At 39.7% G+C, this 18,208-nt stretch overlaps 1 protein-coding gene and 1 long non-coding RNA gene across 2 annotated transcripts in view; one reads left to right on the top strand and one right to left on the bottom strand.

The window, feature by feature from the left end:
• Nucleotides 1–18,208, top strand: part of mettl15 (methyltransferase 15, mitochondrial 12S rRNA N4-cytidine) — an 88,619-nt gene that overhangs the window by 61,424 nt on the left and 8,987 nt on the right. The window contains exons 4-5 of the mRNA XM_080024878.1: nt 2,589–2,780; nt 8,548–8,726. Coding sequence (XP_079881004.1) covers nt 2,589–2,780; nt 8,548–8,726 — 371 coding nt within the window. The remainder of the gene's footprint in view (nt 1–2,588; nt 2,781–8,547; nt 8,727–18,208) is intronic.
• Nucleotides 15,563–17,647, bottom strand: LOC307248587. The gene is made up of 3 exons (XR_013844794.1): nt 17,616–17,647; nt 16,731–16,859; nt 15,563–15,610 (listed from the first exon to the last, which is right to left on the bottom strand). It is a non-coding gene; the product is annotated as an uncharacterized lncRNA (long non-coding RNA).

The raw sequence follows: 18,208 nt of genomic DNA, 5'->3' as shown, positions 1-18,208 counted from the left end.
TAATCCAAGCATTCAATAAACTGCGCTCCGATCATGGCTCTGATAGCCTACAGACAGGTAAAAGTGAAGTAGCCCACCAGTCATTCTGATTCGATGAGGCAACACAGTACGGTGGCTCTGGTGGCTCATATTGAACAAATTGCATAATAATTTAACCAAATGATCTACAAACACTAAGCATTTGTTTTGTTCAAGAATAAATTGCGCGATCTAATGTTTAAGATCAAAGTAAGCGCCTACAGAGCCGACGGACCGTCTTCTCTTGAAATCTGCGGTGAAGCCTAATAATAATATTTTTTATTTATTTTATTTTTTTTTAAAGACCCTGTCTGGTGGTGTAACCGGTAACACCGGTGTTGACGCACGTGTATTACTCGGTATGAAAATGTCCACACCGCGGCAACCCTACTGGATTGCAAGCAGGCGCTATTCCTGGGGGTCTGTTTTGTTCCCACAGCCCGATGGTCCCACAGCCCTTTGTTCCTGAAATTGGTGATTAGGTTCAGGAATCACAGCTGGATGGTTAGGGCAAGGGGACAGGGAGAGGTTAGAATAGGAGTAAGACCGACACACACACCAACAGACATACTATTCGTTTTATATAGTTAGACTACTTAACATATGTTAGCCTAACTGCTAGCCCTGTAGAGCCTGCATGTGGATCCCTCATCAGATTTCATGACAACGATGGCAGGACTCCCCTTTTTGGTATATCCCATCTTGAAACATATTATTTCAGCTTTTTAACATCGATTAGAAATGTACAATAACGCCTCTGATTACATGCTGAGTGCTGGATATGGAGGGTGTATTCAAATTTAACTTTTTATCTTCTGCTGCTGGTCTGTGATGTAAAAAAAAACGTTTGTGTTACATTTAGAAATGACAATTATATTTCTATTGAGCAACAGTTATAACGTATAGGTTAAAGTGAGTAAAAGAGTAGGAACCTCATTAGCTAATAAAAGGGATAATTCAGTATATTTGAAGTGGGTTTGTATGAGGTACTACTTAATCATAGTTATGTTACCTTATGGAGATGACGATCAGTGCAATCACTATAATATAATAATATAATATATAATATATTAGTTGTGTGTTGAGATGGATCTGTAGTGGAAGTCAGCCTAGTACTGTTTCAGAGGGGCCAGCGGAAAAGCGTTTTTATTTTTTGCCACATATAAATGCTTACCTAAAAATTAAATATCCATACAAGTGTGCACTTAATTTAGGATTTTTTCACTGCTCAAGTTTGCCGCCAGACAGCGATATATATTTTAGCACTTTTTTTTACAAACGTAGTTCGGACATGCAGCTTATCACTCTGCCAATCAGCTGGTTAACTCAGAGCTACCGCATTTTTTACAAGAGAACACAAATCAGTGATTATGAAAGCAACAACAACATGCCATACACTTTCAGGTGGAAAACAGATGCATTATACGGCAGTCTTTAGTCCACCTCTGCCTTTATTTGTGGAGGTGTTTGACTAAAATGGTTTTACCAGCTCCAAGTATGAGCTGTTTTGTCTCGACAGTATGAAGTCATAGTTACATGCCAGTCTTTCTGGCTGATAAACAGGTCAAAATAGAACAAATATACACCTCCTTTAATATTGTTGATGTAAAAGGAGCAAAGGTTACCGGTAATCGCAAAGCATTTGACAATGAATAATCTGATACTAGTACTTGATATTGCATTCCATCAATTCGCCCATTCTTGTGTTATGGTGGATGGTTTCATATTTATTAATTTAACATCTTGTAAAATTATTTCTCCTCTGTTTCTGATTTTTCTTATACCTCAGAAAATGATATTCGGTCTACTACTTCCTCTCTTACATTAATTACTAACCTGCTTTATGTAAATAATTTAGTGTTTCTTTTACGCTGATGACACATCTACCAGTCTGACCCAATCGTTGATGTGAGTAACTTTGTACTGTCTGCATATTTTAAGGGTTATTGATAAGTAAAACCTTAAACTATTTAAATCAAGAACATTTTAGTATGACTGCATACTTAAATAAAAGTTCCCGTTTGTGCCAAATTCTCTTTCTATCCTTTATCACAGAAACGGAGCCACTCTTTACTATACACTATGTCACATAATTCTTCCACTTGTATTATTTTATCTGGGAAAAATATTTGACTTGAGATTTGTATTAATAAAATGCAGAATACAATGTAATAAATACAGCATCAAAAATACTTCCTCCTCTCCACAATTTGAACCTTTATCAAGGCATTTTCTACTTTACTGTCAAAATCTTTAATGCGTTCTTCTGTTGCACCCATTTACTCTAATGTCTTTGAACCATCATATTTGTTATGTGTTGTGTACTACTCATGTATTGTCGTTTTCCTTAATGTTTGATTTGATTCAATCGTTTGCTTTTTTATTTTTTGTATTATTTTATTATTACGAAATAAAATATCTTCTCTGTTTAAGATGCCAAAAGCTAACCAACCAGTTCAGTGGATAAAATGTGACTTATTCAACCTATTAACAAAAAAAAAATCAAAAATAGTCTTTGAGAAAACATCTATGTGTAATTGTGGTTTTACTTTCCCTGATCCTTTCTTCAGTGGCCGTGTGAAACCGTTACTTGGCCGATTCAGCGAGCTTGAAGTGTTGCTGTCTAACATGAACATTAAGCCAGGCAGCATTGATGCGGTCCTGTTGGATGCCGGCTGCTCCTCCATGCAGATGGATCAGGCGGAGAGAGGCTTCTCCCTCAGCAGGGATGGGCCCTTGGATATGAGAATGGATGGAGAGAGGTAAGAGATTCACAATGTACCGTTGGTCTGATGGATCTCAATTTAATGTTGCAATTAGGGCTGCAACTAACGATTATTTTAATAATCGATTAATCGGTCGATTATTTTTTCGATTAATCGATGAATCGGATAAATAAAAAAAAACATTTGTAAATGCCGCATCTTTATTCAAAAACTGAACATTACTTCAAATTCACAGTGCAGACTGAAGTGTCAAAACACCAGGTTATTGCTCCAACGTCCCAGAACTATTAAAAGTAATATTAAATGATAAAAACAAATTAATAAACTTAACTGGGATAACACAAAAAAAACATACAATGTATGATATACATTCTACAGTATATAAGGGATGTCCATGGTAAACCAGTCAACCGATAACGATCCAAGTCTTTATTGATATCACTATTGATACTTTTCTATTATTTTGTTGAAATAGAACTTGTATTATTGCTTTAATTGCTGATATGATCATAGCTCAAGATAGGACATTAAACAGGTCATAATTCCATCTTTACTATCTATTTTATATTGCTGGGAAAACAAGTTTTCGCCAAAATCTCAAATTTCTTTTTTTTTGTGTTGCATTTGAACACATCAATCATATTACTGAGCCGGCCTGAACACATCACATTTGACATGCTTGCTACTTTTTTTAAGCTAACTAGCTCTATATCCTTCCGATTTTAACATGGATTTAAAAACTGGATTACTATTTTTAATTGACGGGACTTTCTACACCGTTCGGTTGTGTGATTACTGCCGCTGCTTTGAATGACTGTTGATGCGCCGATGCCGACTCTCCGAGCCCGTCTGCACACCGTCTGCAGCAGCAGCAGCTGACAGAGTTTTTTTGGACTAGACGGATACTGAGTTGAAGGAGTTTTTTAACCCAAAGACAGCAAAGATACAACACTTTTATATAGGCCTGCAGTCCAGTGTTAGATATGACCAAAATACAAGCTGTGGCCGCTCACACTATAGCTTTCCCGCACCGCTTCACGTGCGGAAGGCTCGCTGTGGGCGTGCATGAACCTGTCGGCGGCTGGATGTAAACAGTCCCGCGCCTACAAGTGACTTATTAATCGCGCGACTCAACGAATCGATTACCAAATTCGTTGCCAACGCTTTTAGTTATCGATTTTAATCGATTTTATCGATTCGTTGTTGCAGCCCTAGTTGCAATGTTGATTCAAAGCGCATAGTGCATTAGTAGCAAATGAGGGCAAAGAGTGACGATATATTACTGCAAAAACTCTTAGGTGCATGGTTTTGTACAGACTACATGTCCTCTGTTTTACCAGCATTTGGTTTTCTAATCATACCTCAACCACTGGGGCAACCGATGAAAAAAAATCTCACATGGCCATTTTTGGGAATGCTTGTGACCATTTTGTATTTGTTTCTAATGGCCCTATTGACTTATAAAAACTAAAATGCAAATTAATATTTTGATTAATAATAATAATAATAATAATAATAATAATAATAATAATAATAATAATAATAATAATAATAATAAGCCTCTTTCACACATACAGTCTTTTACAGCAATTTGCCAGTATTTTACTGAGGTCATGTGTTAATGAAAGCCAGTATCAATTTGACTGCACTATCAATTAAATTGTTTTGAAATTAAGATGCATGACCACAAAGAAATAACCATTACGTTAAGATTTGTGTAACTGAATCATGAATGTTAAACGTTACATAAAAAACTGTGTTGTGATTTTTTACAGTAATAAAAACATTTTTTGGTCATTTAAAGTATGATTTATATGTTTTTGTCTTAAAATGTGTTTGCATGTGTGTGTGTGTATAGCTACTGTATGTAAATACTGTATATATATGCAGCATAATATACATAGCAACCAGCTAAGAAAACCACATTAAAAGCGATTGCAGAACCTGCATTTCTTTTTTTATTCCCTTAAAGGCCCTGGCAACCCAAATCCACTAAATCCTTGTAACTATGTTATTTGGGGGGTAAAATCAGTGCTAATATGTATATGAAAGGTTTTAGGAATATCTGTTAGCCCCCCGCAAACATACTGTCATGACCATTTGAAAAATCCCGATTCGAATGTTGCCTTAGTTTAGAGCAAGCTATATCTTGGGACGTCACGCGATGGATCTCCGTTATAAAATGCATTGGGACGGCCATTAGAAAATTTCTGATTCGAACTTTGGCTTACGTCAATATCTTGGGACGTCACACGTTCTAAAAAACAAATCTATACAATCTCTCTGGTGCCGCGCAAGAGATACAGACTGTCTCTTTGCGTCTGAGCCTACACTCAAAGCCCCGTCTGAGCGAAGCAGCGCGTACCAATGGTGAAACACTGTGATGGTGACGTTCACAGTGAGACCTCGCCGAGCCGCCGTGCAGAAAAACTATGTGGTTTAAGACTAAATGATCACCGGGGATTCCTGCACGTTAACGTTGTAGAGGGGACAGGCTTTCGCGATCCGATTGTGTCCCGAGCCCTGATACACAGAGACATGTCTCCAAATTACGTGACTAACTGCAAAGTGAAACAACCGCCTTGCTCCGTTAGTTTCAGTCTACAGCCAACACAGTTAATATAATCACCACTTGCGCATTGACAACGTTTAAATAAAGCCTCTCATTCTTATTATCATTAGGGCTTTGATGCAAATGATTAAATCTGAACATTACGGAGGCAGTGTTGGTGCGTAAAAGGACGGCGCAGTTGGCAAGCTCTCTTCACTACGCCTGCCACAGCAGAAGAGCCACTGTCGATCGCTGCGCCGATTCATGCCTCTGACACGTCGACTCGCAACATAAGTGCTGGGGATGTGGAGCTCTTTGGCCATTTCCCGTGCCTATTTTCCTCTCTCGACACATCGTTCTCTATCCAAGCGCACACACGCATGTCCCGGCTGCATCTGAGTGCGCAGCCAATGCTCCACCCGGAAAAAATAAATAAACACAAGTTGGACACAGGCCCTTAAGATGATTATCGCTCTGGTCAGTCCATAACTGGACGCTGAATATTAGACCCCGAATATAAAACGACCCGACTTTTTACGACCTATTCCCAGGGGGAAACCCCGTCTTATAATCTGCCCAATAGGCCTACGGCATGTGTCACCGCTGCATGTAACAATATTGGATTGGTGATGCATTTTTTTTATCAATGTATCACCGCTGCATGTAACAATATTGCTTTGGTGATGCATTTTTTTATCAATGTAGCGAGTTATTACACTCAACAAAAATATAAACGCAACACTTTTGTTTTTGCTCCCATTTTTCATGAGATGGACTTAAAGATCTAAAATTCATTCCAGATACACAATTGTACTAGCCTGGCATTCCCAGACCTGCCACTAGGCGCTGGCAAATTAAATTTGCTGCGCGTGTTGGTCTGGAGACGCTCCGTTGAAGCTTATCAAGACTACCAGAAATCTGGTATAACGTTTCAATTGGTTCTATCTAATATGGGCGCGCCAGAGCCCTTTATATGGTGCTCTGGGGAGGACGTAACCGGATGACGACAGTGACGTGCATGCGACGTCGAAGCTGTGATAGTAAACATCAAAGATGGCTGCGGATATGTTGTGTGAGTTTGAGACTGCTTTGGCCTCGACCCTTTACGATTTGGAAGACGGGACTCATAGCTTTCACTAGCAAGTAAGTGGAATGTTCTGTTTTGCCGACCGACAACGGCAAACGTTTAATTGAACAGTTTAACAGCTGTTCGCTAAACGAACGGGGCTTACGTCACTTGTGCATCGCTCTGATTGGTTGTAGTGCTATCCAACTGCGTGCAGTGGCATTTGAAATGCACGAGTAGGAGCCGCCCCTAGAGTTGGAAATTACTATTGATCGTCGCCAGACCCTCTATCGTTCAAGATATCAGGGTCAGGATTTCCAGGCTACAATTGTACCATTTCTCTCAAACATTGTTCACAAATCTGGCTAAATGTGTGATAGTGAGCACTTCTGCTTTGCTGAGATAATCCATCCCACCTCACAGGTGTGCCACATCAAGATGCTGATCTGACATCATGATTAGTGCACAGGTGTGCCTTAGACTGTCCACAATAAAAGGCCACCCTGAAATGTGCAGTTTTGTCTCACAGCAAAATGCCACAGATGCCACAAGCATTGAGGGAGCGTGCAATTGGCATGCTGACAGCAGGAATGTCAACCAGATCTGTTGCTCGTGCATTGAATGTTCATTTCTCCACCATAAGCCGTCTCCAGCAACTTCGCACAGCCATTGAAGAGGAGTGGACCAACATTCCACAGGCCACAATTGACAATCTGATAAACTCTATGCAAAGAAGATGTGTTGCACTGCATGAGGCAAATGGTGGTCACACCAGATACTGACTGGTTCTGAGTCCCCAGACCCCCAATAAAGCAAAAAGATGCACATTTTAGAGTGGCCTTTTATTGTGGACAGTCTAAGGTACACCTGTGCACTAATCATGATGTCAGATCAGCATCTTGATGTGGCACACCTGTGAGGTGGGATGGATTATCTCAGAAAAGCAGAAGTGCTCACTATCACACATTTAGACAGATTTGTGAACAATGTTTGAGAGAAATGGTACAATTGTGTATCTGGGATGAATTTGAGATCTTTAAGTCCATCTCATGAAAAATGGGAGCAAAAACAAAAGTGTTGCGTTTATATTTTTGTTGAGTGTATTTACGTGCAGGCAGAGCTTTTTTTTGTCAGCACTCCCTTCTGAGAATATGTTTCTGCGGCTATGCCTGTAGCGTAGGCTACTTCAACAGCGGGTCTCCACACTGTTGATCCGTCTGGACAACGTTAGCTTGCATGCTTAGGATCCAACTGGCCGGCTGGTTTGAACTCATTTGTTTGTCTTTTTTATATTTTACAAGTTTACTCCTTGTGCTCTTAATTCAAACCGCATATCGCATCAGCTCACGTGATGAGAAACATAATCAGACTCCGTTTTCTCTCTCTCTCTCTCTCTCTCTCTCTCTCTCTCTCTCTCTCTATACCCACTCTATACCCACTATCCTCAGAAAAATCTGATTTTAAAAATGCATATGCCTAAAATAGATAGCGGATTTTTTTGCAAGTTAAATGGGAAATAAACTAATAAGAGATAACAATAAATAGACAGAGATATGTTTATATATTTTCATTGTGACACTGACACCTGTTTCAATTAAATAGGTTGCGGTTGTGTTGGGAAAAAATAGCCTACAACTAATTGCAAACCTATAGGCCTATATAATAATAAAAAGTTACTTTCTGCAAGTGATGCTGAGCTCGCAGCTCTCAGCTGTGCCAGAGCATTCACGTTGCTAGGGAAACCAGCTCCGTCGCAGCCCGGCGCAGCAGTGTGAACTGCCAGTCAGGCTCGTTGAGCATTTTCAAGTTTGCGTCTCTTTGTGTGGTGAATCTTTGGTCTGAACTGGGCTTAACCTGCTCAGCACCATAAGTGAGAGAACGTTCCCTAACAGAACGTTATTGGCCACGCCCACACCACCCTGCAAAATGTTCTAGACAGCAAAAAAGCAGTTTTTTGCTGGAATCATGAAAATGTATTTTTAATCAGATAATTGTAAACAGCTTATTGAGAAACCCAGTATTAATGTAATTTATTTATTTGTGAGGGTTGCCAGGGCCTTTAAAATCATTCTATTCATAACTGTCAGCTATAGAGGATTCAGCTGTATCGCAGAGTTGTCAGGATTCGCCACTGTCAGCAAGGACATGACGTCAAACGGCTTAATTGGGCTTCTCTTTGTGCGTAGGTACCCTGAGATGCCCTACGCTGCTGACGTTGTGAATACCTTAGATCAACAGGCTCTTGCATCCATCCTCACTGCATATGGGGAAGAAAGACACGCCAGGAAAATAGCTTCAGCCATTGTGGAGGCACGCCGTGTGAGCCCCATCACCCGGACACAGCAGCTGGCCAACGTGGTGGCAGGTAGCTCGACACAATTCTGATTAATTCTGGAGGCTGTGAGGGAAAATAAAACACAAGTGGAGTTATTAAGGCTGTCTCCCAGTGGGACGTATGTGTCTCGTTCGAAAATTACGTGAATAGTGACCTCAGTCAACATCTTCTCTCTTGCCTAGGTTTTGGTTGCCTTTCTTCCACACCTTCCCGTCAGAGATAAAGTTGAGACAGGCAGGGCTGGAGGGGGTCTGGAACCGAGTAAGGCTTAGACCTTTAAAACAAACAGAATCTCACATACAGTTGCCCATATATCTCTCCTCCCACTTCCTTATTTTTCCTTCTCTTCTCTTTTTTCTCGCATTTCCCCCCGGTTCTGTGCTCACAAATATACACACACACACCTGACACAAATGCAAACACCCCCAATGTGCTCACACACTACACACTCCTAAATCCTGATTGTTTTTTTCTTTTATCTTTTTTTGCCAAATGCCTCTCGATTTGAGCTGCTGAAATAGTGAGATGTTGTTTCAGTAGTTATTGCACAGAGCAGTATGTGCGTCAGTGTTACCCTGGGAGAACAGGTGTGAGTAAGAGCAGCTGTTTAATCTTTTTTGAAGAGCAAAGCAAGTCCCTATCAATGTTTTTTCAGAGCAATCATATACAGTAGGTCTTGATTTAAGAAGGTTCTGGGGGTTCAATTGGGCAATCGTGACAGTGATGTTGAAAGGAAACAATTATAAACACAAGAGAATTGACCAGGGTTAATGTTTGTGTGTGGGGAGGGAATCACTTTAGGGACTGAAATGTTGGTTGTGGTTTTGTCACACATTGCACAATAGTAAATATTTATTCAAAATGTTCTAGAGGGAAAACAATAAATAACACTGCAGATAATGTGTTGTATTTCTACTTTAATGTATTTGAATCAGCATCCACTGAGAAAGCTTGTTATTTGGACTGTCATTTGAATTCAATTGTACAGGAATATAAAACGTACTGCATGTAGTGGTATACAGATGTGTCGCTTTGTGAATTATCAGGGATTTGGGATGTTTACTCACCTTGGGCCAAATGTCAATGATGGGTACCCACAAAACCAAACCACACATGCGCTAGTAAAATATTACAATGTGCACAGAGTGTCAGGATTGTACCAAAATGGCAGGCCAGAACCCAATAGCACGACAACAAACAGTTCAGGTATTGCAACAAAGTTTAATGAGGAATCAAACCAGGTGGTAGCGAGGCAACAAGTCCAAGAGGGGCAGGCAAAGGGATAATCCAGAATCCAAAAAGGCTGGGTCAAAACACGAATAGGCGGGCAGGTAAACAGGCAGGAATTCAGAATGGGCTGGAGAGCAATGTAACACAAAGACAATCTGGCAGGGAACTGAGGGAATGAACCGGTATATATACTGTGGGGCTAATAGCTGATGGGGAGCAGGTGAGTGTGGTTAGGCCAGGTGGAAGTAATCAGCAGGGAGTGCAGAGCAGGGGGGAGTGGCCGGGTCTGAAATGACAAGAGAGTTAATATGGGAACAGACAAGTGACAAAAAACTAAATTGTGGCTGAAGTAGTGACACAGAGTTCACACACTTCAGACCAGGCATACACATGGATTAGGTGATATAAAGGAGTTGAGATAGTGATGTTAATCTGGAGATGTAAAGGTAGAGACAGAGTCTATTAATATGAAGAACTTAATAATTATTTTTTTACCATTTTTTTTGTATACAAATTTTTCAATATAAATGTTTTCGATACAACAAAGAAAGACACGCACATACAAAAGACGGAATACGACAAAAAACAACAAAACACACAAAAACAGACAGCCAGCACTCACTCAGTACAATGAAAAGAAAATGTATAAATGCACATGTCATGTAAATAAGACAAGATGACACAGAAAGTCCACTCATGGAACTAGTCAGAAATGAAGTCCAGGGGACCCGAAACAGAGGGAATCAAGGCAGGCTTGTAGCAATATTGATAGCAAGACTCAGGATGTGGATACAACACAAATCAACACAATGCATTACAGTTTAGGTACACTTAAAGGTGCTGTAAGCGGAATGGTTCTTTTAGCTAACTTCCTGTCAGTTACTGCAGTTAGCAGTCCCCTCACTCGTCCCTACGTCACCACATTAATGCACTGCGGTCTTCAAGCAGCAAGTTATAGCAGCAAGTTATCTAGCATCATCTCAGATCCATAAGTGTGATAAAACATGATAAAAACCATCAAAACAGACATTGGGAAGGATTTTTACCTGCTCCGCCATTGTAGGCGCATACACATTCACCCATCTGTTGCTCTGGCGTGCACCAGCAGTGAGACCATGGAGTGTATATACTATATACAGTACGTTCCAAATTATTATGCAAATGATTTTTTTCTCAGATTTTCCTAAATAGTTGATGCAAATGACAGTCAGTATAATTTTCAAGTCATCAACCGATAGAGTATGATTAAAATTTTATTGAACAAACCTCCCGGTGATAAAAACTCAAAATGCACCTTTCCAAATTATTATGCACAACAGAGTTTCAAAACATTTTATAGGTTGTAAAGAACTAAAAATGGTCATTTGTTGAATTTGCAGAATGTGGAGGTCATATTTAGTGAAATCAAAAGCTATTTAAATCAAAAACATCTTAACAGGCCAAGTTACATGTCAACATAGGACCCCCTCTTTGATATCACCTTCACAATTCTTGCATCCATTGAACTTGTGAGTTTTTGGAGAGTTTCTGCTTGAATATCTTTGCAGGATGCCAGAATAGCCTCCCATAACTGCTGTTTTGATGTGAACTGCCTCCCAACCTCTTTTGCTCAAGGATGCTCCAAAGGTTCTCAATAGGGTTAAGGTCAGGGGAAGATTGGGGCCATACCATGAGGTTCTCTCCTTTTATGCCCATAGCAGCCAATGACACAGAGGTATTCTTTGCTGCATGAGATGGTGCATTGTCATTCATGAAGATGATTTTACTACGGAAGGCACAGTTCTTCTTTTTGTACCACGGAAGAAAGTGGTCAGTCAGAAACTCAACATACTTTGCCGAGGTCATTTTCACACCGTCAGGGACCCTAAAGGGGCCTACCAGCTCTCCCCATGATTCCGTCCCAAAACATGACTCCGCCACCTCCTGGCTGACGTCGCAGCCTTGTTGGGACATGGTGGCCATTCACCAACGATCCACTAGTCCAACCATCTGGACCATCTAGGACTGCACAGCACTCATCAGTAAACAAGACTGTTTGAAAATTAGTCTTCATGTATTTCTGAGCCCAGTGCAACCGTTTCTGCTTGTGAGCATTGTTTAGGGGTGGCCGAATAATAGGTTTATGCACAGCTGCAAACCTCTGGAGGATCCTACACCTTGAGGTTCGCGGGACTCCAGCGGCACCAGCGGCTTCAAATACCTGTCTGCTGCTTTGTGATGGCATTTTAGCAGCTGCTCTCCTAATCCAATGAATTTGTCTGGCAGAAATCTTCCTCATTATGCCTTTATCTGCACGAACCCGTCTGTGCTCTGAATCAGCCACAAAACTCTTCACAGTACGATGATCACGCTTCAGTTTCTTTGAAATATCTATTGTTTTCATACCTTGTCCAAGGTATTGCACTATTTGACGCTTTTCGGCAGTAAGTTTATTTGCCGATTACATGCAAAGCAGCTGACTGAGAGATCGGCTTTATGAAATGCGCACATTGTGTAAATGATCACTATGAATAAAGAGTGATTTTACACTTACATTAACATAAATAAACCACTTACTTCTCTCTTCTGATTGGATAAAAATTTCGGGATACTCCAATACGTTTATTTGCCGATTACATGCAAAGCAGCTGACTGAGAGATCGGCTTTATGAAACCCGCACATTATGTAAATGATCACTGTATGAATAAAGAATGATTTTACACTTATATTAACATAAATAAACCACTTACTTCACCTTTAAAAAGGAATACAACAATTTTTTAATAAAGAACCTCAGGACCCAGTTTGAGGTCTTTCCCTCTTGATGTGTTCAATGAAAGGGCTACAAATATTTTAAACTTGGAATGGGAGGAAGACAATGTAAATCGAATTTCTTCAAGGTGCAAACAAGAAACCATATCGTTTAGACACTCTGTGAAGCAGGGAGGAGAAGTTGACTTCCATTCTCTTAAAATAACCCGCTTTGCAACGACCATACCAAACATGAGAGCTTGTTGTAAAACGTAGGGAAGAGTCAGGTAATAGTCGGAGCAGCCCAATATCACCAGGAGACAGTCAGGAGTCAATGGTCTGTTATATATCGTACTGTACAGATGAAAAATGTCAATCCAAAAACTTGTGAGCTTAGAGCAGGCCCAGAAAAGATGTCTGAGAGTTCTGTCAGCAGACTTACATTTATCACAGGTAGCAGACACAGAAGGGAAAATTCTATTCAGCTTAGTTTTGGAAAAGTGCAACCAGTGAATTACTTTAAACGGAGTCAGCTGAGACCCCCCCCCCCCCCCCCCATTTACAATGTGACCCAAACCAAGGTTTAATCACAACCTACACCATTAAAATTCAGGAATGATTTTGTTTTATTTTGTATCTATAGGCCTTTGTATAAGGATACTTTGGAATTCTAATCACATTATTTTAAATTAAAGTCTTAGGTCGTGCTTATCAATTGCTCATAATAGCCAGTAAGCCTACTTCTGTGTTGGACATTACTGAACCTATTCCCTTTTACAGCACCGCCCCTAAGAAAATAGTTCCAACGTCCCTGGCTCTACTCCTTGTTGAGTGATGGCTTTGTTGCTTGAGTCTATTGGGTCCGGCTGGCTATTATTTTTCTTCTGCATTGTGACACCAAAACACTATCGAGAGTTTACAGGAAAGCTTATACGGCGTCCGAGCGGAAAAAAAAACATTGGAAGTGCAGTGTTTTATAGATAAAATTAAGGAGATGGCACGCAGCACTCGAAAAACACATCTACACCATTACTGCGCACAAGCCCCCCCCCCCCCCCCCCCTTCATGAAGTATATTTAATGGTGTTAATATAGCATCTGTTCTAACTAAATCATCATTGACGAGTACAATTCATGAAATTAGAACAGGTTTTTCCCTTTGTCCTACTTTTGATTTGATTGACAGGTGTTACTTCTCACCCCTTTGTTTGTGACTGGTGACAACTTCTGTCATGATCAATCCCTGATATAAATGTTGTGAAGTAGTTCTGTCTGTGAGTCACATCAATTTCATATATGAGCCATATTGCATTTTGTTTATTCATTTCAAACCTTTTTGCATCTGTAGACCTTCAACTCTTGACAACTCTTCCTTAGTCTCCAGTTATTGTTCTCTCTCCAGTTTTGATTCATGTAAATGTGGCACATTTATTTTTTTCAACTGGTTATCCAGTATGCACGGGATTCAAGGAAACAGACTGACATAACGTTGCATAAAGTCGAGAAAGCCATAAAACTAAATGGCACAGACTAAATTAGGGCTGCAACTAACGATTATTTTGATAATCGATTAATCTGTCGTTAATTTTTTCGATTAATCGATTATTAATCGATTAGTGTTTTGGCCCGTAAAATGTCAGAAAATGGTGAAAAATGTTGATCAATTTTCCAAAGCCCATGTTGACTTCCTCAAATGTAATTTTATGTCCAAAACACACTGATATAAGTTCACATATATATCTATATCAGTTTACTGTCATAATAGGATAAAAGAAACCAGAAAATATTCACATTTGAGAAGCTGAAATCAGAGAATTGAGATTTTTTATTAAAAAATGACTCGAAACGATTAATCGATTATCAAAATAGTTGGCGATTATTTTAATAATCGATTAATAATCGATTCGTCGATTAATCGTTGCAGCTCTAGACTAAATAAGCTATAAACCGACATGAATATATTGCACACCTTGCCCATTGTCCCGAGGAGATCTGTTGATATTGGACGACATGATTTACATCCGCTGCAGATGTCCATGTCAACCAAGAGGCAGTGTTTGGGTGTTTTTCACATTTATAATTTTAAGTTTAATTATTTTGTGTGCTTTGTTTTTATGTCATGTTTTTTCAAGTTATCCTTTAACCCTCTGAGCCCTGAGGGCATTTTCTCGATTTTACATGCTTTTATAAATTACCATTTTAGAGGGCAAGTAGATAACATAATACCCAGCTGATTCATATTAAAATGTTCAGAACACTCTCAGCTCTCAGTTAGGAAGGTTAAATTTTGCCCTAGTCCAATGTAAAAAAAAAATATTTTGACATAAATGTTGTAATTTGAAGTCCGATTTTTGAAAAATTTCGAAATTTGTGTGAAATAATACCTTTATTCATCTGATTAAATTATTTTGGCTCTTGAAATTGCTTCTCCAAAACCTTAGCTTCTAAAATGTACTAGAATGTTTCCATCAAAAGGTTGGGAAGAGCAAAAAACATGACTAAAATTATCTTTTTGTCCAAACGTTTTTTGGTTTTTTGGTTCTCGATTTTACATGCTTTTATAAATTACCATTTTAGAGGGCAAGTAGATAACATAATACCCAGGTGATTCATATCAAAATGTTCAGAACACTCTCAGCTCTACATTAGGGAGTTTCACTTTTGTCCTAGACCAATGTGAACAAAAATATTTTGACACAAATGCTGCAATTTGAAGTCAGATTTTTGAAAAATGTGGAAACTTATGTGAAATAATACCTTTATTCACCAGGACAAATTGTTTTGGCTCTTGAAATTGCCTCTCCAAAACATTAGCTTAGCGAAGGAATACAATAATTGACTAATGTTAACATGCTAATACTAAAATAAAATATGAATAGTGTGGATGCAGGAGAACTTCAGATACTGCCAGAGGAAGGACATGATCCACACCGTCTCGTCTCCACCAGGGAAAACTGGAAGAGAACAGACAGACAACAAATGAGCCAAGAAAAGTGAACAGGCATGAAAACAAAAAGACTATCCTGCTGAGCGAAAGCATTATCCCCATTTACAAAGCATTAGCTTCTATAATGCACTGTCATTTTCCCAAAAAAAGTTGGGAAGTGCAAAAAACATGACTAAAATCAAATTAGCCAAAATACAAATAGTCTCTTACTCTACTTTGACCACATATGAGGAATTAAGCAAAATGAGACTGAATAATGACTTGATACTAGTGTTGTTTTTGTCAACGAAATGTATGACAAAATATCGTCGTCAACGAACATTTATCACGTGACAGAAACGAGACGAGACGCAACGTAAATGGTGGTCATGTGACGAAGACTATAATCAAATATATAATGCTTTATTGTTGACTAATAAAAACTGGACTAAATGTGGTTTACAAAAACAAAAACTGACATTACAGCATCGTAAGAGAGGCCGTGTCCGGAGGGGATGTCACTTTTCCCTGTGTAAATGTTAAAATCTATGGTGTAGCCATTGCTTGAGTCCGCCAAAATGAACAATTTGAAACCCCACTTAGTAGGTTTGGCCTTCATGTATTGAGTAATTCCGGTTTTAGCCTTTGAGGCAACCATCCTTTCATCCACAGCTAGGTTTTTGTATGGATGAAAATAGGTCTTTGCTGCGGTTTTGATCAAATTGAGGAGAGGTTTGACCCTGAAGAGTTTGTCGAATTGTGGCGTTCCCTTCTTCCTATCATTGTTTACATCTTCATCTGGATCACCTATGTGTAAGTTCCAGGAGATGACACCAAATCTGTCCCTACTCATGACTGTTGCGGCAAATGGACAGGTTAAACTGTGGTTCTGCCTCCAGTAATCAGCAATGTGGTGTAGTCTAACCAGGGCCATGTAAAAGAGGAGTCCAATGTACTTGTAAAACTCCTCAACTGTCAAATCAGTCCATTTAAACTTTTTACCCATGGCAATTTTTTTGGCAGCCTGTTTATTTGTGTTGCTACAGAGTGTGTGTACAGTGTGTGCAGTGAAAAACAATTTGAAGAGCTCAATTGGTGTGTAGAAGTGCGTGCCTAGCTGTGGGCCAGGGGTGCGTGCAGGTTGAAACCTGGAGACAGGAGGAGCGGTGTCCTGGTCTTCCTCAGTCTTCCAAGCCCGCTGCTGCGTAGGGGGTGCTGGTGGAGTTAGGACACGGGACCTCTTTGCGGGTGGTTCTCCTCTTCTCCTGGACCTGGTGCTGCCACAGATTCACAGAAATCAGTCTCATTATCTCATAACAAAAATATTCAAACTTCACAACTTGTATTTGCAAACAACAGTGTAATAAAAGTCGATGCAAAAACATTTCCATGCTGTACTATTTGTAAATTGTAAAGGGAAATACTTTTACACAGAATACACATCTATTACTATTATTTTCAAACAAAAGTAAACAAAAGTAGTGCTATCAATAGAGAAATCAGTCCCTGTAATGTCAAGAATGCAAAATTCAAGCTATCTTACATTTACACACAGAGCTTCATTTGCAATTTCTAAAATAAATTATACCCGTTTATAAACAGCTGTATAGCCTACTACAGTTTGTTTGTTTCTCTCTCTCTCTCTCTCTCTCGTAACTTCTGTCTCCTCCCCTCAGCCAGACTAAATGACGGCTTTCCATGTCCCACAACAGACAGCGCTGTGTGTGTGTGTCAAAATATTGACACACACACACACACACACACACACACACACACACCCCGGGTGTCCATTTATGCGAGACAGCTAGCAAACAAAATTGAGACACACGGGGAAGATTGCTTACTTTTACTTGTTTTCAAACTATTACTTGTTTTCAAACAACAGAAGGCTGGCGACAAGAGTATACAGCTCTGTCACGTCAGTTCCAAAAAAAAAATCGGTCATGTCACGGACGCAACATTCAAGCTAGTTTACATGTTCACACTTAGCTTCCATTACAAAAACAGACGTTTTGTCAAATAAATGCTCTTACCCGTCTTCAAATGGATCCATGTCATCTTCATATTCCTCTTCGTCAAAGCCCTCAATGTCGGAATTGGCGTCTTCCTCTGAATCTCTCAGCTGTCGAACATCCGCGCCATGGTGAAATCGAAATTAGGAGCATGATAGGAGAGTCCTTTGTTCAGTGATTGTGTATGTTTGACCTTAGTGGGAGGTCCTTAGTGATTACACTAAGTTGATTGGATGGTTTTTCACAAAATATGACAGCAAGCAGCTCTACCAATCACGCAAGGGAAAGGGCCGATGACGTTTTCGCAAAATGTTGATTGACAAGCGGCTCAGCCAGTAGCGCAAGGGAAAGGGTTGATACATTTTCGCGCCTCTCAGCAACATATCTCTGGCTGTGAGTCACGTAGAATCACGCGAGAATATGTCCCGGAAACGGGAGAATCTCAGCTTTCCGGTGATATTTAAACCACATTGCTGCGATTTAATAATGTTAAATAATGTATTAAAACATAACGAAATCACCGACAGAACGCCATAGAACGCAGTACTGCGGGCTCCGGGTCCAGAGGGTTAATGTGAGGCTCTTTGTAAAGTCTTTTTCAGTTTGAGATCTAT

Source organism: Ammodytes marinus (genome assembly GCF_949987685.1).
Source record: "Ammodytes marinus genome assembly, chromosome: 1".
NCBI lineage: Eukaryota > Metazoa > Chordata > Actinopteri > Uranoscopiformes > Ammodytidae > Ammodytes > Ammodytes marinus.
Note: the sequence above shows the minus strand (reverse complement) of the source record. Positions and strands in the feature narration are given on the sequence as shown.